At 51.4% G+C, this 27,104-nt stretch overlaps 1 protein-coding gene across 4 annotated transcripts; it reads right to left on the bottom strand.

Moving 5' to 3' along the window:
• Positions 1-2,946: 2,946 nt before the first annotated feature.
• On the bottom strand, positions 2,947-25,834 carry UBA1 (ubiquitin like modifier activating enzyme 1). 4 transcript variants are annotated; one of them, XM_072815703.1, is made up of 27 exons: positions 22,172-22,383; positions 17,864-17,986; positions 17,598-17,714; positions 17,404-17,462; positions 17,124-17,292; positions 16,895-17,029; positions 15,770-15,876; positions 15,422-15,512; positions 15,179-15,311; positions 14,555-14,652; positions 14,331-14,477; positions 14,012-14,188; positions 13,790-13,894; positions 13,615-13,695; positions 13,082-13,237; positions 11,035-11,200; positions 10,693-10,889; positions 8,596-8,660; positions 8,163-8,358; positions 7,349-7,423; positions 7,015-7,204; positions 5,351-5,439; positions 4,972-5,064; positions 4,651-4,842; positions 3,621-3,722; positions 3,410-3,510; positions 2,947-3,285 (listed from the first exon to the last, which is right to left on the bottom strand). In XM_072815703.1, the coding sequence occupies exons 3-27, from the start codon at positions 17,712-17,714 to the stop codon at positions 3,150-3,152; spliced, it is 3,177 nt and encodes a 1,058-aa protein (XP_072671804.1). In that variant the 5' UTR covers positions 17,864-17,986; positions 22,172-22,383; the 3' UTR covers positions 2,947-3,149. The 4 variants fall into 4 exon arrangements, with proteins under 4 accessions (XP_072671804.1, XP_072671805.1, XP_072671807.1 ...); XM_072815704.1 differs by lacking the exons at positions 17,864-17,986; positions 22,172-22,383 and adding an exon at positions 25,680-25,834; XM_072815706.1 differs by lacking the exons at positions 17,864-17,986; positions 22,172-22,383 and adding an exon at positions 24,850-25,173.
• Positions 25,835-27,104: the final 1,270 nt, after the last annotated feature.

The following is a 27,104-nucleotide window of genomic DNA, read 5'->3' on the forward strand; positions in this document are numbered from 1 at the left end:
CAGCCAATCGGATTTGCCCCCTGGGGTGAGGCCGCGCAAGAATGAAGGGCGTGGCTAAGCTGGAGAGGCGTGATTCACTGCCCCCCACACCCCCGCCTCTGCCCGGTTTTCATTGGTTTTCAGCGCCGGAGGCGGGCATTTCTTTTTGTTCTGAACGCCTCTCTCACTATAGGCCGAATATTCCACAAGATGATTGGCCAAAAGAGCGTTCAATCGCCTTTAGTCCCGCCTCTGGCCCCTCCCATTTTCCCTTTACAAGACTCCCGAGGCGGAGCTTAGGCTGAGAAAAGAGGAAAGGCGGACCTTTAGAGGGGAAGGTGCGTTAGTGCGCATGCTTGAGACTTTAGGTCGGGAGACCTCTTTACCGCTTCACAGGAGCGTTTGCGTATGCACCCGGTTTTGGGTTTTCTTTCCTGCTACCTCTCAGCTAACACTTGCCTGCCAGAGTCGTCTCCCCGCCCCCGTGGCTCTTCCCAGGTCTGCGGTTTTCTGTTTCATTTATTGCATGCCTGTGTGTGTAAAGCACTGACAGCATACCTAAATCCCTCACAGCTCTATGCCTGGAAAACTCTATCAACAAGCCCAGCTCAAATGGCGGCAGCTTTTGGCAGGCCTTCTGGGACATCTTTAATCTTTACACTGTACCCCAGTCCAAAACCAGCTTCCCCGCCTCTTCTGGGCTTCGTTTTATGGCAGCCTTGATCACACTGGTAGATTCATACTAGGGAGGATTTACCAGAGTACGATGGGAGCGGAAATACTTGACAAGGACTAAAGTCCACCGTGGGCTAGACCATCAGGTCCATCATTTCTCTGACTTCATTCTCATTTCCTACCCTTCTTTGTCTCACTCCAGACATATTCGTTTCGTTCTAGCTGTTTCTGAATAAAGCAGCCACAATCCAGCCCCAGGGACTTTGCAATTGCTGTTCCCCCTGCCTAGTATATTCTAGATACCCACATGCTTAATACCTCCACTTAAGTCTTTACTTCAATGTCACCTTCATGAAGCCTACCCTGAATTCCCTACCTGCATTAAAAATGCCTACCTGCACCCCCAACATTCTAGACCCCCCAGGCCTGGTCCTTTCGAATGATACCAGTTAACTTCTTACAATTTACTTGTGTTTGTCTATTCTGGGTCTCACCCTAGCAGAACATAAGCAGCACCCCCCTCCTTCCCCAACACACACCCAAGGCAGGGATTTTTTTGATCCATTGCTGTCTCCAATGCCTAGAATAGTGCCTGGCACATAGTAAGCACTCAAGGATTGCTGTGGCAAGTATTTGGTGGCAAACAGCTCTAGGCCAAGAAAAGAGAAAACCACGTACCATCCTTTCCTTCATGCCTGCTGGGTGCAGGGGGCGGGCTCAGTGAAGTGACCCAAATCCTGCCCACTAACCCTCGTCTTCCATCTTGTTGGTGTTACAATGGTAGCCAAACATGACAGAAAATGGCACACATTGGAGAGCTAAAATGCAACCAGGATTCAGGGGTTCTTGATGAAGCTATTCTTGGTGTTTCAGGTATGAGTAAGGTAGTAAAGGGGATCCAGGAGCTGGGGTGCTGAACAAAGGGACAGAAGTGTCTGGAGAATCAAGAGCTGTAATGGGGGAGATAGATCATGGACAAAGAGCTGGGATAGTAGAGAAAGGGAGCAGAGGAAGTTTTTGTTCAAGTCTCAGATGGTAGCAATGGTGGACAGAGGTGTGGGGTACTCTGGAGCAGCAGTAATGGAAAAAGTATCTCTGGTGGGAAAACCTCTCCACTTAAACAGTTAGCATCACCACTAAATAGATGCCAGAGGTAAAGCACTTCAGTCCCCAGTGTCCTGGAGGGGAATAAAAAGGAAGTATGGAAGGATGAAGTCACCCAAGCAGAGTAGGCCAAGGGAAAAAAATATAATCACAGGATGGAGGTGGACAAGGGCATACACTGTGCCTGGGGTCTGGAGCTGGCCCAGGAGGCAGCAGATGTGGGGCAGGCTGTGATGAGTGCCCGGCCAAGTTCCAGGATAGGTTATACTATTCCCAGTACCCAGGTTTGAATGAAGGAACGAGGGGTCTATTTCCAAGTGGGAGAAAAGTTGGGCTTCTGGCTGGCTGAGGGAGAGGTAGGATTGGCATCCTCAAACACCAGGTAGCCAGTCTGATTGGCGCTTTCAGCTGTCTGGAGTACTCAGTCAAGACCAAGGACGAGCGTGGGCAGCTCTGCAGTCCTGGTAGAGCCTGTGGTGAGCCTGCTCTATCTAACCAACAACCCAGAGCCCACTCTCTTCTTAAAGGTAGGCAGCCTTGGGACAAGCAGACCAGGCACGAGGGGGAGCAGGGTGGAGTGGGAAAGGGGCTTTTCCTCTACAGATGTTCTCAGCCAAATATTTTCATAAAAACTTTAAAGTCTGAACAGTCATGATCTTCCTCAGTCCAACAGTTGTTTAGAGCCCCCTGTAGCTGGGAAGTTGACCTTGGGCACTTGGTCCTGGGAACCATGATTTTAAGACTTGTCTGGAGTCTCAGTGCTTTAAGCCACATGGGAAGGGATCTGCCCCCCAAGGACATAAGCCATGCTAACCAAGCCCTGGTCGACGGGTTGCAGTAACGTTCTTCTTCACGAAAGACAAGGTTAGAGAAGCTGCGGGGCTTGCTCAAACATGACTCTTCACTACCTCTCAAAATCAACATGGTGGTGGGGAGTTGGGAGCTAGAGCTGGACAAGATGGAATTTGAACCCAGCTCCAATACAGTCACATGGACCCAGCTACCTCCACCCTATGCCTCCATCCAATTCTTCCCAAACACGGAGGGTGGGAGGAAGAAGCGGCAATTCCCATTTTCTTTGCCCAGGCAACTGGCTGCTGGGGTGGGGTTGAGCCCTCTGGGCTACCACCTGAACTGGACAGCTCTGGGAAGTCTCTTCCTTCCCTGGAACCAGCAGGGAATGCCACGTCTGGGTTAATAATTCTTTATTAGGATTCAGGTTCCAAATAAGGTAGAAAGCAGCGGCAAGAGGGGTGCAGGGAGGGAGATGAGGAGGGGACACCAGGCGTGGCTAGCTGGACCACTGCCAGAGGCTTGATGGGAGCCCTGGGCTGGGGGGTGGGGTGGGGTAGGAGCCAGGGCTGGGGCCAGCCTATGGGCGTGGACAGGGGTCAGCGGATGGTGTATCGTACATAGGGAACCTCGACGTCTTCGCCGCTCTCGTCGTTGCAGCACAGCTCAAGCACCAGCGCCCGCACATGGCGGCCCAGCTTTCGCTTCGACACACGGCTTACGATCTCTGTCATCCTGAGGGGTGGGGGGAACAGAGGGTCAGGGAGGCAAAAAGTGAGGGAGGGCTGGGTGGCAGGGAAAGAGGCAAAGGGCAGCCAACTGGGCTGGAACAGATGTGAGCAGAAGCCCCCCAACTCACGGCTGATCCAACCGTTCCTTGAGCTTGGCGGCTGGCATGAAGAAGGAGTAGAGCATGGACACACCCTGGGACAGCATGGTGATCTCCAATTTATGCTCTGTCTGGAGGAGGGGGAAGGGGGACAGCAGTGTCACGGGGGGTGGGCAGCCTAGTGAATCTCACCAGCACACTCTGCCTGTGGGTGGGGGTGAGAGTGAGAAAGGGGCCTCACCTTAAAGTAGTCAAGGAACTGTTTGAGTGTCATCTCCTCACCGTTAGGCTGCAGACCCTGGACCTCAAAGCGATCCCACAACGTCCACTCCTGGTTATAGTACTGTGGGGCAAGAAGTGGGCTGATGGGATAGGGGCCAGCACAGGGCCTAGCCCCGTCAGTCTTGTCCTCACCCCTGCTGCCCACCCCCACTCAGGCTAATGTGCTCAGACTGCAAGCCTCTTCCATCAAAAACGTGGCTTCTCTCACAACTTGAGCTAGCAACCGAAACCTTTCGGTGACCAATGACTGACAAGCCTAGGCACTGGGAGCCTGTTCTGGCCTAACCTCCTACCCCTCATCCCGCCCCCGCTCTACCAACTTACTCTTCCTCAAACACACCAAGCATCCTCCTACCTTGGGACCCGTGAAGAGAATGGTCCCTTTGGCCTGGGAATGTTCTCCTCCCAGGAGCCTGCATGGTCTGTCTCCCTCTGGAGGGAGGGAGCCCAAGTCTGGGCTTATAGGTCATCTTTTCAGCAGGGCCTTTCCTGACCATCCCACAATTGAAGGCCCCATCCCATCCCCCTGCCACCTGGTAGTCTCAAGTCCTCCTTGCCCTGCTGTTTCTTGGGAGGTTCTAAAATCATTTATCATGTTATAAAATCTGTTGCACAAATACAATCCTACTACCTACAAGAGTATCTGGCACACAGGTGCTCAGCAAACATTTGAAGTTAATGAATAAAGTGAGTAAAGGTACTTGCCATAAGCACCCAGTAAATGTTGATTGCTATTATTATGTTATTAATAACCTCTTAGGGTACAATTAAAATATTCCATCTTTTTTGAGGGCTTCTACAGGCAGATTCACATCAGTGCTTAGCGCAAAACAGGGCAAGGAAATAAATGAATAAGGTGTGCACAAAAGGAGTAGGTGCATGCTGACAGAAACCCTCACCTGGTGATAGGCTATGCAAGCAAACTAAAGCCAGCTCCACAGAAGAAACCCCCTGCTCACAAACCTACCTGCCCTGATACAGGCCCTTACCTGGTGACGGGGTGCAGCAAGGGGTTCAGAGAAGCCAAAGAAGGGCAGGGCCAAGTTGAGGAAACCATTCTTGTAAGAGTCAAGCTGTCGGTGCCCATGCACCACTTTATACAACTCCAAACACACCAGGCCAACCACAGCTGCTGTGGTTGTGGCAATGGCTGGGATGATCTTCCCTGCAATCAGCTTGCTCTGTGAGGCAGGAAGATCAAGAAACACGGTAGTTAAGGTGGAAGCGGCTCAGAGCCTACATTGAATGAATGGAATGTAGAGAACTCAAGCCAGGGGTGAGGGGGGGAATCAGGTCCAGACTCCCCTCACCTTATGCCGGTCCGCAGGGGGAATGTCATAGTTCTCTGCCCGGAGGTTGGAAGCAGCCACAATGAAATCCATATGGAAATTGCTGTCATCATCCTTTTATGAATGAGGGAGGGAGAAGGGGAAGGGTGGGGAGAGGATGAGAGAGGATCAGTGTCAGAGGAGGAAGAGGATTCCTGGCCTCTGCAGACAAGTATCCTCCACTGCAATTACCTGCCAGGCTCTCAGATCACAAAGGCATGGCTGGGAACATCTATACATTCAGGGCCATATAGCAGGCCCAAGATCCAATTCCCATAAGGGCCTGGGGCTGCCATCAGATTCCCAAAGGTCAGTTCTGTCTAGCCCATCCCCCTGCCTGCCCACGGCTCCCACCCAGCACCTTCTCAAAGTCGATGGGATACATCTTGAATCCAGGGAGCTTTTCTGGACTGGGCAGTGTGGCCTTGAGCTCCTCTAGACGGCTGTCATCTGCAGGAAGAAAGGGACACCATCAGCCCCTTTAGATCCAGGCCAGTGTCTGAGGTGGAAACGGGGGCCCTGGGGCAGGGGGATCAGGAAGGGCAAAACATGTTCACGTAGAGAAGACTTGAAAAGGAACCTATCCTGGGAGAGAAAGGAGGTCCAGAGGGAGAGGCAGAGCAGGACAAGAGAGCACAAACCTGAAGGAGACAGAAAGGGGGTTGGGTATATCAAAAGAGAGCTCTCCAGAGACACTAAGGAAGACATCAGGATGAAGTGGACATGGATAAATCCTAATGGGAGAGCTGCAGATCTTAGGGAGAATGTTATATAAAAAGAGATGAGGAGACACGGAGAATATGAGTGAGGGGGAAGGAAACAGGGGATGAAAAAAATATACAGACAGGATACTGGGGGGGAACACGCAGACATGGAGATAGAGGAAAGATATGGCGTGGGAGAAAGATCAAAAAGGGGAGAATGGGGACATGAGACATGTAGGTGTTCTACATTTCATACACGCTTTACATGTATCATTTATATACATTTTACATATATGTTACATACGTTATATAAATCTCGTGTACAGCTACACAGCTTCATGCACGTATGCACATGTCTATGAGGAGAAAAGTGGAGAAAATACAGGAGTGAAGTGAAGGGAGATGTGGAAGGAAAGATGGGAAGAAACATACAGAGAGGAACATGAAAGGGCAGAGATTTGGGAAGGGAGATGGAGAGACGATAGGGGAGACAGCAGGAGAAGCGAGAAGATCCATGGAGAGGAAGATGGGGGGCATAAAAGGTAAATGCAGGGGGATCCCCACAGCTGCGAGTGCAGTATCTAGTCTATGGATAAGAAAAGGTATGGAAGAGAAGATAAATAAATCTACAGGGCCGGGGGGGTGGGGGAGGGCAGGGCGGCAGCAACGAACGAAGGCCCCGAGCCAAGGTCAGCCCACCCGCCCTGTGTTGTATCAATAAAATTTTACTGGAAAACAGCCACACATATTCATTTACACGTTGTTCATGGCTGCTTTTGTGCTTCAATCATGACAGGTGATTAGCTGCATACAATCTATAACCCGCAAAGCCTGAGAGTTACTATTTGGCCTCTTACCTGATATGCAGCATGAGCTAGAGGAAAGAGATGGAGAGATGGGGAGTTGCAGGGAGATGGTGGAGGGAGATGGGGAGGGAGTGCTGAGGAAAGATATGGAGGAAGATATTAGGGTGAAGACACATACAGAGGAACTCGGGGGCCAGATGTCAAGGGAGAGAGACCACTGGTGGCGATCATACCCCCCAGAGAAACATAAAACAGAAACAGAAGTTGTGCTTTCCAAGGCAAATACAAACAGAAGGCCAGAGAGTAGGGAGAAGGAAGAAGTGAGAGAGACAACTTGCCCCAACTGACCACCTTCTTCACACTTCAGAAGGAGAGAGGCTCAAAGGAAGGTGTGGGGAAGCCTCAGGCCTGGGGTGGCAAGAGCTGAGCCAGAGGTGGAGAACTGGTGGGGAGCCTGGCCCGGGCAGGGGACAAGTGAAGTGGTGACTCCTGGCCGTCTGGCCAAACACCCTCACCAACTGAGGCATTGGCGCTCTGCAGTTCCTGGTCAGAGACGTGGATCTTGACACCAGACTTGGGGGTAAACTCGGGGACCTGCACAGACCGTAGGAGTGTGGCCACAGCAGCTCGGTCCTGAGAGCCTGTCAGCCCATAGGTCTGGGCAAACAAGTTGGCGGCAGCCATCACGTAGTCCAGATGCAGGGGCTGGGAGAAGGCAGGGCCCAGAAGGGTAATAAGCACATCGGCTCTTGCCTGAAGAGTAGGCCTCCTTCCCTCCCTCCTGCCCTCCCTTCCTTCCCCCTTCCAACCCTCCACCAGACCTAAGAGACTCACAGGGAAGAGACTTACATTGTTGACATCAAAGGTGAGCGGGTGTGGACAGCGTTTGGGCCCAGACCAGAATGGAGCTCCTGAGCTCGTGAGCTAAAGGAGTAAAGAGATTTTTGAGGGGCAGGACCTGAGAGCAGAGGCCTCTCTAACAAGCCTAACTCCTCGCCTTGGCCCCAGATGTGCCCTCACTACCCCCGGCTGGGCACACACAGGGCGGTGGAGTCAGTCATGAAAGACCTCACCTGTAGGGTCCTATAGATGGAAGTTCTGATGCCAGGCTTAATCAGGGACCTCACTGAGCACACAACTGCCAAATTCCTGGGCACTTTGTTTTGTGCAAGATACACAGCCATCTCACAAACTCTTACCGACTACCACGCACCAGACCGACTTACTATTAGTTAAGTACCAATAAATTCTGACAAAAACCCCCATGAGGAAAATTACTGTTAGGTCTCCTGCACACATGACAAGACTGAGGTGCCGAGGAAGTTATGTGATTTTGCCCAAGTGCAAATGCTGCTGGGATTTGAACCCATACTGATTCCTACTCTCTTGACTACAAAATTTCTCCCCCATAATCTATACAGCCTGGGAGTCGAGTAGGGCTCAGAGTCTGCCACTGGCAAAGGAAATAGAAATGCAAGTTTCTTGCTCGAAGGCAAGGTGATGGGAAAAACAGGTCAGACTTAATCATTCTTCTGAGATTCCCCATGCCCTGGGGGTACCTGCCACAGTTGGCTTGACAGAAAGAGCATGTGGAGAGCCTAGAGCAGGTCCCTATTTCAGGGAAAATGCATTGTACCAAATGGACCTGGCAAGTGGGCATTACCTGGTCGGGAGGGAAGTTATGCAGCAGCTGCCGGATGTTGTTAGAGTACTGGGTGTGCCAGTGGTGGCAGGCCCAGGTCACACAGTCAGCCCAGGTCTGTGGCCGCTGCAGCACCAGGCTGCGCTGCACAGCCTCCAGCACCTCCAGGGGTTGGGTGCCCGCCAGCCGCAGGGTCCGCTCCACAAACTTGGGGTCTCTATCAGGAATTGGAGGGGTCAAAGGGGCAGGATTACACAGCAGCCCCAGGAGTGGGCTCCAGGGCAACCCCACTTTCTCCAGGGAAAGCTAATCCTGACCCCCAGTGGTATGAGGCCCGAGCCTTCACTGATTCATTTGCAAAGTGTGCCTGGTGCTGGGTGTTACTGGCAAGAAAAATAGACGGGATGCCTTGGCTAGCAGGCGGGGTGGGCTGAAGGGGCGTTTGGTTACTTACGTGAGGTACTGGTTGACGTTTTCTGCTGGCTGCTTGAAGAGGCCTTCAAACTCATCCCGAGCCCACTGCAAGACAGAGCAGATGGACTGCATGGAGTGACAGCTGACAACTGGCTATTTGTCATTACAAAGACTGTCCGTAGGGATCCCTGGGTGGCGCAGTGGTTTGGCGCCTGCCTTTGGCCCAGGGCGCGATCCTGGAGACCCGGGATCGAATCCCACGTCAGGCTCCCGGTGCATGGAGCCTGCTTCTCCCTCTGCCTGTGTCTCTGCCTCTCTCTCTCTCTCTCTGTGACTATCATAAATAAATAAAAATTAAAAAAAAAAAAAAAAAAAAAAAAAAAAGACTGTCCGTAAATAAACCCAGTTAGAAGAACACCGCTGCTCTGAGCAAAGAGAAACCTTCCGCCCCTGCTCCCCCATCTTCCCCACACCCCCAGTGCCTCAATTTAAAAACGAATGAACTTGATTTGGGCCACGGAATAAAATTATTAAGGATTTGTGTACCTCACTAGAGATCCATTATGTCTCGATTAAAAAAAAACAACAAAAACCAAACTTTTAGCTATGTATATTTTACCAGTTTTAAAAAAGAAAAAAACCATCAGACCCAAATCAAAAATGATTGCCATACAGGCCCTGGGGCTGAGCAGTAAACCAGACACTCTGTAAATTCCTAAGGAATTCCTGTACTCTGAAAATTCCTAAAGACAGTAAATGCATTCACTGGTGGAAGGCTGGGAGGAGAGGACATCTAGGTTCAAACCCCAGCTCTCCTACCTAGTATCTAGTTTTGGGACTTTAGAAACACACAGCAACACTTACCTTTGCATTCTCCTTCCTAAAACAGATATCGTTACCAGTAATACCTATCATGAGGTGGGCTTGCAAAGAAATGAGCAAGGATGTATCCACTCAAAAATTCGCTTAAACAGCACCAAATACAAGTAAATGCCAAGTGCTTCGCAACCATGAGACTGACAATGCTGTCAGCCCCGTTTCACAGAAGAGTCAGGCACGATGAGGTAGAATCCAAAGTCACACACGGCTCAGTGAGACCATGGAGGGCCCACAAATATGAACGTGCATACTCTGGAACTACAGGCAGAAAGGAAGGTGGCCGAGGAAGCCAGTTTTGCCCTGTTTGGATCTCGCCAACCCCCCCCTTGCTCCTAACTGAACACTCTGAATGGTTTGTTCTCGAAGACTACAGTCACTCTGATAGCACAATCGTTATCCTCAGGTCACCCTTAGGTTCTCCTTCGTGGCCCTGGTATACCAGTTACATAGGTGCGTTCACTTTATCAAGACTCAGCCTGGTGAGAGGTGCACAGGATCATCCTGAGAAACTAGCTGTTGAAGCCATTCTGAGCATCACCTGGTGACACGTGAAGAAGAACTAAAACATTAAAGACCTAAATAACTGCAGGAGGTAATCACCAGTAATTTTGTTCAGCGTGCAAGCAGGATTTGGGTTAGATAGCAGTGGTCCTCACCTGGGAGCGATTTTGCCCCCTGGAGGAGTGGGGGGATATCTGACAATGTCTGGAGACCTTGTGAGTAGCCGCAACCGCACCCTCCTGCAGCCAGGGATGCCGCTAAGCACTAGACAGTGCAGAAGCCACCCACCCACCCATCCACCCTGCACTGGCAAGGAAATACCTGGCCCCCAATGTCAACAATGCCGAGGTCGAAGAGACCCTGTTAGGCAGAACATACTTCCCTCACAGATGCCTGTTAGAATGTTAAGGAGTTAAGTGTTGTGATACCTATGAGACACTTCAGCACAAAGAAGGAAAGATATGGCAATCTAAGAAGAAAATGTGTCAAAACATTAACTATTACATCTAGGTGACGAACGCTGAGTGTTCACCATACCGCTCTTTGTCTTTCTGTGTTGAAAACTTTTCAAAATGAAAGATGAATGAAATCGCTCTAGAAACCCAGGCTGTTGGGATGGGAAGCGAGGGAGGAAAGTTTGGAGAGAAAGCACATCTTGAGCTTTGGCTGGTGACACCGGAGGGGGAGGGGGCCTAGTTGCCATGAAGGTGCCTGCTCCCTCCCCTCCCTGCCCCTTCCCCCCAAAAAAGCTGATCACCTGCAGAGTGTGCTCGATGGCGTTGGGGAAGTTCTTCAGGGTGCAGATGGGGATGGACTTCTCAGGCGGATCCTGGCTAGAGCTGTAGGACTCTGTCAGAAAGGGGATCACCACCTGCACGTTGCCCTTGGTACCCAGTGTGCCAGACTCCAGTAGCGGCTTGCGGTAGTACACACAACGGCGGTCCATGTACATGCCTAAGGAGGATAGGGTGTGTGTGTGTGGGGGGGGCACATGTGTCAGGACAGGAATGTCAACAGAGGATGGAAAGACAGGCATCCCTGATGGCACACATGCACACCACCTCCCCCCGCCCACCTCCTCACCCGCCTCCAAACTCACGGGCATCCACGTTGTCAAGGGCATTGGCCACACCATCCAGGTTTTGGAAGAAATCATCATCATAGATGCGTTCTGTGTCAGGGCCCACACGGTTCTGGTGGCTTGTCACCCGGATGTGCGGATTCATCTGGCGCACAGCTGCAGCGGCTGTGTCAGACTTTAACTTCTAAGGGGGATAAGGGTGGGACAGGGAAACACAGAACTCAGTTATTCATGCATTCACCCAACAAACCTCTACAGGGCCATCCTCCTAAAAATGGGTTTACTTAATGCCTGGGAAAAACCAGGCTCTGAGTTCAGAAGGCTCCCTGATTTAGCAGGAAATAGTCTGTGACAGTACCACATGGCTAGGGCTGTGACAGTAGTGGCAGGGGCTCAGTGGAAAGCGAAGCAATGAACAAATGTAGACGAGAAGCAAGAGGCCACCATCTGTTTCTATGACTACCCAACACCTATTGTTCTTTCCGGTAATAGCACCCAGGCCTGGGGTCCATCCTCTCAAACAAAACAGGATCTTTCCAAAGCCTAGGTCAGTCACATCCCTCCTCTGCTCAAAACCCTCCTCTGGCTTCCCCCTCCACAGAGGAGAAAATGAGTTAGCCCCTACTTCCTCTAGCTCATCTCCTACATCCCACCCCGCCAACAGGATCCTGGCCTAGGGTGCTCTGAACCCAGAAAAGGGGTCTCTACTCCCTTCTACCCTCCAGGTGTGCAGGACTGAGCCCTTTCCTAACCATTATAATCGAAACTGCCAACCTGTCTTCCAGACAGGCCCAACTTCCCTTAGCTTGCTTTGGTTGTTTCCTTTGCACAGCACTCATCAACATTAACTACAAATTTATTATACTGTATTGCTTGCTTATGGTCTGTCCTCCCTCCTTAGAACCTGTGTTTCCTTGCTGTATCCCAAGTGCCGAAAGCGGTGCCTAGGCCAATGACTACCGATGACATCACTGAATGGAAAGGAGAACATCTTTAAAAAAAAAAAAAAAAGGGCAGCCCGGGTGGCTCAGCAGTTTAGTGAGTTTAGTGCCATCTTCGGCCCAGGGCCTGATCCTGGAGACCTGGGATAGAGTCCCAAGTCAGGTTCCCTGCATGGAGCCTGCTTCTCCCTCTGCCTGTGTCTCTGCCTCTCTCTGTGTCTCTCATGAATAAACAAAATCTTTAAAAAAAAAAAAAAAAAGAAAAAAGAAAGGGGAACAGATCCCAGGCAGGCAAACAGGGCACTGTCCCCCATAGAAGGCTTCCCAGCTCGAGCCCCTGAATGACCTAGACTCCATCTGGCAGAGAAGAGTGACCCTAACACAAACGTTCTCCTAGGGAAGGCCTACTGGCAAGATCAACCCTTGGTCGGCATCTGGGAACCTGGATTTCCAGAGGGTTCTCACCAGGCCTTACCTTCTAAGGGCAGCTCACTGTACCTAGACTGCTTATGCAAAGTGTGGTTTCTATTGAACTCCTGCTTTCCTTCTGGGAGGCTGGAATTTGGGTATGTGCCCAGTGGACGGTGCCTACGTGACCAGCCCATAGTACAAACCCTGAGTACTGAGTCTCTAACGAGCTTCCCTGGTTGGCAACATTTCACACGTGTTGTCACAACTTGCTACTGGGGGAGTTAAGTGTGTCCTGTGCGACTCCACTGGGAGAGGAGTCTCGGAAGCTTGTGTCTGGTCTCCCCCAGATGCCTTTTCCCTTTGATTTTGCTCTGCATCATTTTGCTAGAAGAAATCATAACTGTGAATAGGGCTAGAAGATGAGTCCTGTGAGTCCTCCTAGTCAATCATCAGACTTGGGGGTGGTCGGGGGGACCCCCCAACACACTGGCCCAACCAGCACTGATAACAGGTCAAAAAGAAAAAGATGAAAAAATGGTAGATTCAACGCAAGGATGCTCAAGAAATGTTTGCTAAAGGAGTGTCGCAGAGAAACTGAAAGAGCTGAAGGAAAAAGATGGAGAGGCCTCCCTCCTTTCCAGAAAGAATGGAAACAAAAGACAGGAGGAAAGGGAGAGGATAAAATCCCACTCCCTTCTCCTCATTCCACTCACCGTGACATCCCATGGCCGGAAAAGAAACTGCCGGTTCAGATTTGACTTCTCAATAGTGTCCATGTCTGTGACAACAATTTCTCCACCCTCCCCACAGCCCAGCCCAATCATGGCGAAGTTCTTGAGCAGCTCACAGCCAATGGCACCTGCACCCACCTAGAAGGTAGCGAAGAAGACAGATAGAGCCTGGTTGGGGTAACACAGGGGAATGTGACAGTATGCATCACTCCACACTCCCCACCCCCTACCCATGACAGAAGACAACAGGAGAGGTGGAGTGGGGCTTGTGCCACATCCTCAAGTCCCAGGGCTATCAGAAATAACCCAGAGCCATCTGAGGGAAGGCAGCGCCAGAGGAGGAAACAGAAGGACAAACAAGGCTTTCTCTTGAGATAAAAAAATGAGTGGCAAAAGGCACGCAACAGAGTTACAAGAACCAAAAGACCCTCCCTTGGGACGCAGGAGACTCCAGAAGAGGGGGCCAGAGGCCCAGGGAGATGAAGGCAGTGGGTGTCTAAGGGGGTCACACTCACTAGGAAGTACTTCTGTTTGCCCAACTTCTCTTGCAGGTCTGAGCCAAACACGGCCACCTGCCCATCATAACGGTTCTGGCGCTGAGGAATGCGAAGGGAGGAGGGTCAGAGTGTGGGGGGAGCCTCGCCAGAAATGCCCCCAATGACATCTTCCCCATGGGCCCCACTCCCATACCGGGTGGCACTTGTCTTCTGTGAGGGCCTCTTTGTCCTCAGGGAGACACTCCAGGGCATCAAAGTACAGCCACTGCATGATGGGCATAAACTTCCCAGAGCAGGCCTGCGGGGTGGGGAGGAGGAAGCGGTCAGTGGTTAATTGAGGCAGATGGACAGTAAGTGATGGAATCAGGGACAGGCCTGGGCCACTGTTGGCCCTGCCCTTCCCCACTGTGCTGACCTTCATGACCTCCTGGGCAGCCAGGCCCCCAATGAAAGCGTTTATAGGGGCCAGATCACCAGCAGCCACATAGGCCAGCTTTCGGATGAGGTCCTCATCCAGGCTGTCCTGCTGCACTGCTCGCAGGGCTCGAGCATTCACGGCCCGTGCCAAGGCCACCAGCTCTGTTGCATCTTCCTGGTGGGGCAGGAAAGACCAAGAAGACCTCAGTCAGGCCACTGTGGGAAGAGGGATTGGGGGGGATGCAAAAGGAAGGGAGAGCAGACAGGTAGAGGCATACATAGGTCACTGGGCCTGGCTGGCCCACCCACTCACCCACCTCATTGCGGGGCCGAGGGGGCCGGCCATGCTGAGCACAGAACTGGTGTAAGGCCTGGAATCCAAGGTGCAGCTGGGCAGGGCGGGAGTACTTGGCAAAGTCTGTCATCACAAAGTCAGGCTCTGCCAGTGAGGCCAGCAAGGATTTCTGTGGGGGATGGGACATCAGAGCCTAGAAATGCCCAGGACCAACCCCTCCCCACCCCCACTACCCACCACACTCACAAAGCTGATCTTCTTAGGTACTTTGACCTGACTGACAATGCCTCCACGGATATAATCGGAGAAGTTGGAGGTGTCACAGATGCTAAAGGTGTAAGGACCTAGGTAGAGGAGGAAACTGTCAAGCTACCGGCCCTCCCCTAAAACCCACAATACCCCCAAGATAAGGCAAACTCCATCCCTGACCCAGCTCAGTCATCAGGAGCCAACTCTCCACCCCAGGTCCTGCTGGGACATCAGAAACCATGTCCCCTCTGCCCAAGACACAGGCTTGCAACCCCCTTGGGCCCTTGGACCCAAGTCTATACTAGAAGACATTCTCTGCCCCTGTCTACATCAGCTTAGACAGGAAGTGGATCGTCTCTGATCTGCTCTGTTTAAACACCAAAGACCTTCCCCCCCGCTTAGCGCAGACGCCAAGGACCTATTCTCCTAGGAATAGCTCAAACACCAGACAGTACCTCTACCCCATGCCCACCAGCTCTGGTTGGACCCAGGGGACTCTGTCCTGGTTCATCTCAGACACCCAGCATGTGTCTTTCTCCCCTCGCTCAGAGCCCAGGGACATACCTCCTACCACCCCTGATTCCTCCTACCACCCCTGATTCCTCCATGGCCTTAGCTCACCCAAGACTTTGATCTCCATGGGCTGACTTCCATTGAGTTCAACCATGCCCTGTACTTCTGAAAAGGAGACATAGTCGCCACTCTCAAACCCATGTCGGGCCTCATCCAGGCAGGTGACCACACCGGGGCTATCCTGATTAAAGGAGGAGTGAACCTCAGAGGCAGACTCAGGGTACCAGGAGCAGACAGAAGGCCTGCTGCTGCCCATTGGCATTCTAGGACCCCTGAGGCTCATCTCCTTACCTTAGTGACCATAGAAACCATAGCACTGAGTGGCTGCTCCCCATTGGAATCTGTGAGGATCATTTCCTCTCCAAAGTCACAGAAGAGCTGCCTGTAAAGGGAGGCAACAGGGCTGAAGCCCCAGAGTCCCATGCTCATGGGGACCGGACATATCCCTTGAGATAGAACAAATACTTGCTGAGCAAATTCAGTCCATCACTGCTGGGAATCACACAGCACTCATGTTACGTGGGGAGGGGTGGACACACAGAATCTGAAACCCGGGTGGCCAAGGGGCAAGGCAATGAGAGCTTAGGGGTCTTGGCGCAGGCCTGGCAAGGGTCGGGGGATGAGGATAGGGGCACTCACCCAAACAGGCCCCGTGTGTCTGCCACCACCAGCTTGATACCACGGCTGTGACAGAACTCACCGACCCGCAGCTGGTCCTCCAGGGGGGTGTTGGTGAGGACCACCACCTGTGGAGAGGTGGAGGCTCAGGACAAGGGCCCAGCACTGGGGCAAGAGGGAGAGAATAATGCAGGAAGGCCGGAACCAGGGGGGACTCAGAAGAGTCCTTAAAGCTTTCACAGAATTATCTACTATGGTTCCGTGGATACTGTCTCCCAAAGCATCTACTACGGATCACATTCGGCCAGGGTGAAACCCAGCAAAAAGAAATGCGAATCCCTACACCAGGGCGGGCAAGGTAGCAGACAAGGTAATGAGGCAGCCAGGAGGGGAGAGTGTAGAGAGGAGCTGACTCATTTACGCATCAACACCCACTGCTGCCCGCCTACAGGCCTGCCTTGCCCTGGGAGACACAGAAGTAAACCTCCCTTCACAGCCAAAGTCTGAGCTCACTCCTACCACACCCATTTGCTTCCAATTCTCCAGACAATGCCTGCTGAACCAGGTACCTTGGGACTTTTCTTTCTACCCGAATGCTCACCCTTGCCCACCAGGGTGAGCTCCTACAACTACTTCAGGTTCAGCAGCAGGGTCCGGCCACTGGGATGCCCCAGGGCACAAACTCAGCTCCCATAGCTCCTCTTTCGGGCTCAGAGTTTTTATTTAACAAATAACCAGATGGCCCTTATCATGCACCAGCTGCTATTCTAAGCACTTAGCCCTCACAGAAACTCTACAAAGTAGGTACTACTACCGGTCCCAAGTCCACAAACAAGAAAAAGAAAACAAAGCAGAAGAGATCAAGTGACCTGCCTGAGATCATACTAATAGAACTGGAGACCCACTCAAGGGCAGTCTGGCTCTGGCCTGTGCTCATAATCACTACGCTCTATGGCCTGCCCATTCACACCCCTGCCCTCCGAAAAAGCAGGTCCAGGGTCTAAAACCCACCTGCATCTCCAGTGTGAAACCTGGCACACAGGCTGGCCCATTTAATAGAGAACAAATGATCAAAGGAAAAGTGGGTTTGGAGAAAACTGGGCAGGAGGCTGGGTGGTGTGCAACCCCCCACTGCGCCCAAGGTACCTGAAAGCCACTAAGGAAGTCCTCGACCAGAGGCCCAGTGTAGGCACTGACAGGCACATAGCTGTTGAGCTCAGCGAGGCGGGGCTGTGAGACCTCAGCCCGATTTTTACCGATGTCCTCCTCCCGCAGGTAGAACTGCAAAGGGGAACCAGGGAAGAAGGGAGTGGCAGTCGAGTCTGGGGGTGGGGGACCAGCACCTCAGCAAGGGAGAAGGACTAGCAAGAGGTACCTGGGAGGAGAGGTCAGCCCACTGGGCAGTGCCCTGGTCATGTAGGGTGACAGCCTTGACCCCGCCAAGGATGATGTTCTTGGCAATCTCCACGCCCAGGCCCCTCAGGCCTGACACCAGTACACTCGATGTCTGGAGCCTCTTCATTGCCTCATGGCCCAACACATACCTGAGGGGTTGGGGGGTGTTCCAGGTCAAGGTCTCGTCCTCCAGACCCAATCCTCCCAGTGCCCCTCCCAGTGCCCCTCCCCGTGCTTAGCCCAATTGAGGCCCCACTTACAGCTGCCGAGAGTAAAGGCCCTCATCTATGTCTGCTTCGCTGCCGTTCTTCGCCATTCCCTAGAGACAGAGGAGAAGAACAGGTTTGGGTAGAAACAGAGGAGGGCGTGGACAGATGCACGGTGATACCGAAGGCTCTCCCACCCACCACTCTCACTACCCTAACCTGCCAGGGTCCAGGAAGGAGACACTTACGTTGGTTGGCACCGAGGGCACTTCGGACAACACGGAGTGGGCAGGGGAACAGTTAGAACCCGGCTTTGGATCAGGCCCGGACACGCGACGTTTCTTGGACAGCGGCGAGCTGGACATCTGGAAGGGAAAAGGAGTATCAGAGGTGAGCCTAGGGCATGTAGGTATTACAGTTGGTTAGTGGTGACTGTAGGGGAAGGGAAGACTTAAGGGCTGGTATCTCCATTTTACAGAAGAGGAGGCAGGTACAGAGAGGTGAGGTGACTTGCCCAGGGTCACACAGCTGTCAGAGCTAAGATCTGAACCCAGGTGGTCTGGCTTGCAATCCATGCTGCTGACCACTAGGCCATTCGCCTTTCTCCCCAGCCCAGCATGAGGGAGAGACTCCAGTCCTGCGGGGTGAGAGGAGTGACAAGAAGAATGTCCTTGTGGGAAAGTCAGAGGAGGGTGTCAGCTCAGGTCAGACCCTGCCACTCTTTGACAGACCTCATTCAAGCCCCATTGGCTCAATTGCCTCACCTGTGCAAAGGGCTAACAGTGCCACTTACCTACCCCACGGAGTTGCCGAAGTGATGAAAGAGAGCCCAGACCACAGAGCCTGGCACAGAGCAGGCAGGCAACAAAAAGCAGCCGTTCTCCTCCCCCTTAACCCCCGTGACAGGGGTGCAGGAGGGAAATGTGGCTTAGACTTCCATCAGGGTAGCATGATGGCAGGAGACACCTTGCCGGAGACCCAGTACCCGGAGGGGCTTGGGGAAGAGGGTTTTCCAAAGCCCCCTCCCCCCACCCAGCTCTGGGAGGGGAAAGGCCCAAGCCAATAAAAAAGGTCATGGGAAGAAAAAATACACACTTTTGCCTGTGGAGTCCCTTAAACAGGTTAACAATAATGGCAGATGAATATTTATTAGGAATCCTCCCAGTGCCAGATGTCACGCTAAGCCTTGCTTCACTTTGTCCTTAAGGCATCTCCGTGAGATCTGGACTACCATCAATAACATCCCCCAACTCAGAGTTGAGGGAAAAAATTCACTTGGGGACATTTGGTGATTCGACCAAGGTTCCCATAAACACAGTGGCCAAGCAGAGCCCAAGACAGGATCTGCTGACCCTGAAGCCTAGGCTGCTGCCTGAGGTTATCACATTTCATCCCCTCGATGGTCCCGGCCCTGCAAGGCAGGGCTGAGCACCTTTGCCAGACAAATGAGAAAACCTGAGCTCGTGAGGTTGAGCTAACCTGCCAGGCATCACACACTGGGTCCCAGAGACAGAACAATGGAGTCTGCTGTGGGAGTGAGATCTGTGTATGACCAGATCCCCATGCCAGAGACAACAGGACCCTCAATCATTTCCCCTCGCCACCGATGCTCTCCCCACTGTAAGCCACCTACACTGAGACTTTCCTGACCCCCAAACACACCGAACACGCCCATGGTACCCAAGATTCCATCTTGGCACCTGTCACACTCTCACACTAACCAGGAGAACAGAAGCTCCCTATTATCTACCAAGAGCTTACTGCCCGTCAATCACAGGGTAAAGGGCTTTGTCTAATCCCAACAATGCCCACGAACGAGATAACCTCATGCCCACATCACAAGTAAGAAAACAAAGGCTCAGAGAGAGAACTCAATCACTTGCCCACAGTCATGCAGCTGGTGCGGGCCTGTTTGCCAAATGCCTCCCGGGAGAAGAGAGTCAGGACCAAGCTCAGGGCCCAGCCCATAGAGCTAAGGGATGAGGTGTGAGGAAGGAGGACCCAGAAGGCAGGAGGCTGGCTAGGACCCTGGAGCCAATCAACCTAATTACTGGGAATGCAAAGCACCAACCTAGACAAGAAAAAGTTGGTGAATTAGTATGGAGACAAAAGCAAATCATGATTTTTCCATTCACTGACTCTCTGACCTGGGGAAGGGATCTCATTTACTCAGAGCCCTACTTTCTCCAAAAGCAGGAACAAACAACTATCCTCAAGGGGCTGCTGGGAAGGGTAAAAAAAAAAAAAAAAAAAAAAAAAGCCTACTTCTGTGGTCAAAACTCAGCAACTTGAAGACCTAAGTAAGATCCTCCCTGGATACCTGCAGTGGCCTCTGTTACTCAGTTATCTCCTTGTCTTGTCACTGGTTTGCTCATCTGGGACATACCATCTCTCTTGCTTCCTAGATCAGAGATGATCCAGGTCCAGAGAGATCTTTAATATCTGCATTTTTTTACCTTAGGATTCCTGTTGCTGCCAGCAAGGGTCTAAGCAGGATTTGGGTGACTGTTGCAGAGATTTCAATTGCAGAGATTCGGAACAGCCCAGTCTCAAGGCAAGCAAGAGGATTCTGGGGCAGAAACCCCAGAAAGGAGCTAAAGATCCCCCATTTCTCCCTCAACATATGCTCAGGCCCCAGTAGGATGCACGTACTATCCATTGTTCAACAAAGCTGAACTGGGCTTAGTGAGTTTCAGAACTTGCCTGAGGTCTCCAAACTAGTGATTCTGAAGCCTGAACATTCTCTACCACCCAAATCAGAGAAGGTTTGAGGGAGGAGTCCTGGAGCAGGTTTGAGAGGGGGCGGGCACAGGGTCAGGTTATCAGGAATAGAGAAGTTAGGGAACAGGATGCTGGGGCCTGTCAAGCCTCCTGGGAGGGATTAACTGAGAAGTCCCTGGTAACATAAAAGAAAGAAGTCAGGAGATAGTTGTTTGAGCCCATGGAGGCTCAGAGGGAGACGGAAGAGGGGGTTAGAAGTCATGGGGGGAAGGCAGGACAGAGCCAGGCCAGGTCGTTAAGACGCCTATCTAGCTCTTTGGAAAGAATCTTTTAGGGGAAGGCCAGGAAATTGCACTAGAGGCCCCCTGAGGCTGCAGGGAGGTAGGAGGGCAGTAGCTGAGCCCCATGGAAGCTACACAGGGGATGGGTGGGGGATTCTGGGGCCCAAGAAGGCCACAGGAAAATGCTAGGGCCTGCAGGGAGAGGTGCTCTCCATCAGGAGGATGCTAGGGCCCTAGTGGTCTCTGTAAACGGATGCTGTTGGCACAGAAAAACCTCTCACCAAAAATAACAGGGACACGTAGGAAGAGAAGAACCTATGACATCAATGTCAGAGTCGCAGAAGGCTATGAAGGCAAACGTGGAGTCCTAGGGTAGAGTTTGGGAAGGATTTCTAATGGAGCACAAAGGCCTTGTGATAGTATCTCTGACTGGTACATGCTAGGTACACCAGCTGCTTGACAGAGTGGAAGGGGAAGGCTGAGCCCAGACGGTTCTGGCCCTAAAAAGTTCGGTAAGCAGATACCAGCTAGGTCTCCAAGTAGGGTTGGGTTTCTCTGACCAATTCTGTGGAATCCTATGGAGGCTCTGAGAGTAGACACTGAGAAGGGGATTGTCTACTCTGACTGAGGACAACTGGGCCTGTTGGGGGAAGGGACATCTACATCTGACAATGATGCTGAGATCCTACAAACCTAAAGCCCTCTAACTGATGCTGGGGACCTTGAAAGACTCCGAGGGCAGATTCTGGGGCCTTATGTGAGGTTAAGAGATCTGTGTGAGAAGCTGCAATCCTGGTTGGCTTTTGAAGGCAGAGGCTGAGTGAAGGGTGGGGTTTGAGGTGAGTTTGATAGAGAGAGCTAGAAGGCAACAGGGTCTGCAAGGGCAGCTGCTGGCAGACTGATTGGTGATGGGAGAATTATGTATCCAAACAGTTCTGCCCTGGTATCTGGTCCTCTGGGAGGCTCTGAGGGAGCATCCCAGGAGTTAGAGGAGTGTGTAATCAGGAAGATGCCAAGGCTCACAAGAGGTAGTCTCTGAAAAGAATACGGAGACCATGAAACAAGGCATTCCCTTAGAGTAAAAAGTCTGTAAAAGCAAATACTAAGAATTAAAGAAAATCTTAAAGGTAATTGCAAAGGAGAACCTCTGACTAGAAAGGCCAGACCCAGAGGGCTTTCTGATGGAAGATGCTAGGGCCAGGTTGGGGTTATAGATGTGAAGGAATCTCTGACACGGAAGCCAGGCCCAAATCGTCTTTCAAAGTCTAGTTTCCTTGGAAGTTCTGAGGGCAGAGAATGCCTGTGAGTTGAGGGAGCGGTCTGAAGGAATATACTAGAGAGGACTTACAGAAATGAAGGCCCTCCCCGGGGTCTAACCCCTCTTGGAAGTGAGCAAACACTGAGGAACTAGGAGGGCCTGAAAGAAGATTCTGGGGTAGGGCTTTAAGCATACATTGGTGGGGGGCTTCCAACAAAAATGCCAATCCCTTAAGTCTCTACAGGCGATTGAGGGGCGTTCTGACCTGCGATACAAGGTTCTGGATAGGGTTCCGGTCCCTGACTAGGGATACTAGGCCTGAGTCTCTAAACCCAGATCTCAGGGGGTCTGACCCCAAGGTCAGATTTCGGAGGTTAAGGGCTGGTCCAGGATGGGAAATGTCGACCCCGCCCCAAAATCTACCCCCCTCCACACGAATCCCTAGCATCCGAGTCACCACCGCCCATCCCGGCATCAGCCTGGCCCAGCACCGACCCAGGCTCCTCCAATGCTTCCCGAAACCCTTGCCCCGGCCAAGGCGCTGAGAAAGGCCGTTTGTTACCAATGCCGGTTCCCCGGGTCGCGCCGCCGCCAACTCCTCTAGGAGCCGAAGCCAAGCCCGGCCGCCACCCTCCTTCTCCTCCTCCTCCTCCTCCTCCCCGCCGCCTGGGCCGCGTAGAATCGCCGCCGCCTGGGCCGCCTTCTCCTCCCCCGGCGGTAGTACTTGTGCTCGTCCCTGCCACCTCCTTCACCTCCGCCGCCGACACAAGATGGCGACCGCTGAGCCCGGGGCCGGGACAAAACCTTGAGCCCCACCCCCCAGGAACCCGGATGCAAGAAGGCCGCGCCTATTCATGAATCATGTATATGGTCCCGGCCCATCTGTGACTCATTCGAAGAGGAAGAGCTCCACCTGGTGGCAAAGGTGGCAGTAACTATGAAAACAGGTAAAAAAAAAAACCACCAAAAAACGCAGAGGCCACGCCACATGGAACGTGAATAATGAATATATTGTTGTATCCAGGCTGCCAAGGAAGCGAAGAAGGGACCTCAAGGCCACACTTCCTGATCATGAATTATGCACGAGGCCGGGTGGTAGGACTAACTCCCTGCAACCTGAAAGCCAATGTTAAAACATGGAAGCCACGCCCCATTGCTCATGAATAATTAATAACTTCACAGCAGCCCGGAAGCCAAGGAGATTAAGGCCACATCTTTTCATGAATAATGCATGAGGCCCGGTGGGCTGGAACAAAAGATACAGGTCCTCCTACTGCTGCATCTAATACCCTGTAAGCAGGGAAAAAGGGCTACCACAGGGAAAACACACTCCCTTGGCTCATAAATAATGAATAATGCTGCTGCTGCAGCGGCTCAACCTGGAAACTCAGAGAGGTCAAGAAAGGTCCCACCTAGTTACTTATGAATTATGTACGAGGCTGGATGGACAGAAACACTCAAGACAGCCCTAGCTACTGGAGATTATAGTACTCCAGCCAAGGCAACACAGCCACGCCTTCCTATTCATGAATAATGAAAACCGATACTGCAGAGCCACAGGGGAAACCCAGGGGAAGTGTAGATGCCTTCTCCCCACCCCTGACTAACTGCACAGGAACCAGGGCTGTCTTGGTCCAACGGAATCCAGACTCACTAATATGACTTTGGCAGGTGCTTCAGTTTCCAAAACTGTAAAATGGGGCTGGAAATAGAACCCATTTACCTCATAAAGGCAAAATGTGCTATTATGAAAATCAGAGAATATGGATTAGGGAGTGAGCTGGCAATGCTGACACAGGGCGCTGTTTAATTAAAGTATTATATAATAACATAAAAGAACTATGTAAATATATATTTATATTAATATAAAACTGGTTACGGGTGAGAGTATACTCAGCCACCAGAGAAACCCCCAACTGGGAGCATTATTTAAAAAACAATGTCTTAACCAGACAATGAAATATCATTCAGCATTAAAAAGAAAAAGAGGGATGCCTGGGTGGCTCAGTGGTTTAGTGCCTGCCTTTGGCCCAGGGTGTAATCCTGGAGTCCCGGGATCGAGTCCCACATCAGGTTCCCTGTGTGGAGCCTGTTTCTCCCTCTGCCTCTCTCATGAATAAATAAATAAAGTCTTTAAAAAAAGAAAAGAAAAAGAAAACAATGCCTTGAGTCAACCAACCACAGAAGGACAATGGAAAACAGAATGCTAAAGCCTCCAATGTCTACTGAATAGGTAAGATGGATAGAGGACCAGGTCACGAGAGATACAACTATATACCAAAGCCTCAGGTACACAATAAACACCCAATACACTTCTCTCAAATAATAATAGATCATATTTAACAGATCACGTATTATGGTGATGTGTTCTTCCCATGCATTGTGCCACTGTTCTCAGGAATGCAGAGCAGGAAATTGGTTCCTTCCTGGCCTTCAGGTCTTAGCTCAAAGGCGACCTCCTTAGAGAGTTCTTGAACCCTCACAAAAATCATTTCCACCCACCTACAACTGGCTGTGTGACCAGGGGCTAGACATTTTGCTTTTCTGGGCCACCGTTTCTCCAGTCATAAAATGAGAACAATAGTAACCTACCTTGTGTGATGGGAGTTTAAGTGAGTAAATAGGCAGAAAAGGCTTTGAACAGTGCCATGCACAAGTGCTATATGACTAACATCAGTAGTAGTATATGCAATTAAAGTGGTGGTGGAGGGTACATTACGGTATTTGATTAAGACTACAGACTCTGGAACTAGATTGACTGATGGGGTTTGAATCCTGGCCTAGCCACTCACTGACTAAGTAAGTTTAGGCAAATTACTTAGCCTCCCAGTGTCCCAGTTTCCTCATCTATAAAATGGGGTAATAATAACCTATCTCCTAGGATTGTTGTGGGGATTAAATGGGCTAATAAAGTGTGAAATGAGTGTAAACTCATCTGATCATTATTGTGCCCATACACATTTTCAGGCTCACAGAAAGATCTGCCAAAGATCACAGGGCTTGGCAAGGATCGATGGGATTTGAATCTAGAGCCTTTGTGGATAATCTGGAATTACTGGGCCATAAGGAATGAACAATGTAGGAGGCCTCGTCCCTTTGGTTGACTTAAGGCTTAAATCTTGGAACCTGTAAGGGAAAGCTAACAGCGGGTCATGCAGGTGAAACTGCAAAAGCTACGCCCCTCATGAATTATGCACAATGCCCCTACAAAAGCCACAGAAAACTCGGGGCGCTACTCACCTTTACGATTAATCAATGAGTTCTAGTTTGCCCGGGAGACTGCAGAATGCCCGTTCAGCACATCCCTCCAGCACGCTGATCCGCCCCCTCGTGAATAATTCACAAGCCGATACTTCCAGCGGACCAGGTGTGAAAGCGGCAAAAATGGGCTTCCTTAGCAATCCCACCTCCTCATGAATAATGAAAAAAGCCGCGACCAACGGAGGCCCGGTAGCACGCCGTCCCCTCGGGAAGAGCCCAGCACACTGGGTTCCAGCGTCCCTTCAACAGCCTGGGCTGGGGGGGTCCCTCTCCCTAAAAACGTGTGGGCCCCGACGTGTCCGGTCGCCTCGCCGCGAGTACCTAAGCGCGGGGGGACCTCATCATAAAACTAGAGGTCACAAAGGCCACAGATACATCCACAATGCCACGTCGGTCCCGAACGTTTCCTCTGTCATAGGACCTTGCTTGAAACAAGCTCTCCCCAAATTCCGCCTGGACTTCGGGAACCTCAAACTTCGCTTCTCCCTTTGGAGAGCACCTCCATATCCTGCCTCATGGACAGAGAACTCATACACGGACCTTAAGGGTCTCCTCAAACATCCCCCTAACGCCTGCCTCCGAGGGGTATATAAATCCTGCCTCCCTCCCAGTGATACTCCTTAAAACAGACTCAAAATACTATCCTGGGGTCCCCAAATGCCACTTCCTAAGGGACCACTCGAACACAACCACCCCTAAACGCCACCCCGGGCCCAGAGCCTCCAAATGTGCCCATCAGGGGATCCCCCAAATTGAGTCCCCTCCCCCAAATGCTGTCTAGGGTTTGGGGGCACCGTGCTCCAGCTCACCCCCTGCGCCGGGCGGAAGCCTCGCCTTCCTGCTGGAGATGAGCCGAAGCCACGGGGCAACGGAAGAGCAAACCACCTCCGTCGTACAAGAGCCAGAGTTTGCGCGGAGCTCGGAAGCGCGGGGCCTTGAAGGGCCCCCAGTTTGGGACGTACCACAGATGCTTAGCTAGAGGGGCGCCCGCCTCTGCTCCCGTGCTGTCGGCGCCCGTGTCAGACCCAGACACCCCTACGGGCTGTGGTACGTCCCTATCGCGCGAGGCATGCTGGGGGTGGTAGTCCTGTCTGGCCCGTGCCTGGTGCACGTGGTGGGCTACAGCGCCCAGAGTATGGGAGAATGTAAACCCTGACTGTGGAATTCCCGGAGCTGCGCTCTGGGGGATTGAAAAAGGATGTGGAACATGGGGTACCTCCAGATGTAAAGGCACACCCATCCTACGGATGGGAAGACTGAGGCTCAGGTAGCCAAGGAGTTCATTCACTTGACATTTATGGAGTTCAAGCTGTGGGCTAGGTGCTAGGGATTCTTTCCCTGCCCTCACGGAGCTGATGTTCTTGCGAGAGAGACCAGAAATATGGCAAATAAGTAAAACTTAACAGTTTTGCATATAAATACTTATTATAATAGATATATGTGACTGTATAGTATGAATTATATGTAATAAAATATGCATATAAATACTACTTATTGACATAACATGATAGTGTCAATATGTAAATAATTTACCTCTGTATGTGATAAATGTCTTATATACATTGTGTGTATTCTATATTCATATGCGAATATATAATTAAGTACACATGTAAATACGTGTTGTATATATGTATGTGACAACTGCCAAGTGCTATGGAGAGAAATAGAACAAGATCAGGGGAAATCTGGGGGTTGTCTGTATTTTTAGTGTGGTCAAAGAAAGCCTTGCTGAGGTGGTGATGTTTGAGCAAAGGTGTTTAACAGAAAATATCTTTATCACCCTATCCCAAATTCTGCATCTCATATCCTGTCAATAACCACCAAATTTATTCATTTGAAAAAGATTTCTTGCATGCCTACTAAGTGCAGAACACTGGGAATGTAGCAAAAAACATGAAGGAGGGGATCCCTGGGTGGCTCAGCGGTTTTGCGCCTGCCTTAGGCCCAGGGCGTGATCCTGGAGTCCTGGGATCGAGTCCCACATCAGGCTCCCTGCATGGAGCCTGCTTCTCCCTCTGCCTGTGGCTCTCTGCCTGTGGCACTCTCATGCGCGTGCTCTCTCTCTGGTGTCTCTCATGAATAAATAAATAAAAATCTTAAAAAAAAAACATATGAAGGAGATTGCCCTTGCAACAGTCGAGAACACTCTTCAATCAGATCTTTTCCTTCCTATTTATCTTCTGCCACCCCTCAGAGAGACCTCCCCTGAAACTCCATGTAAAGTGGTCAGGGAC

This window comes from Canis lupus, chromosome X (genome assembly GCF_048164855.1).
Source record: "Canis lupus baileyi chromosome X, mCanLup2.hap1, whole genome shotgun sequence".
Lineage (NCBI taxonomy): Eukaryota > Metazoa > Chordata > Mammalia > Carnivora > Canidae > Canis > Canis lupus.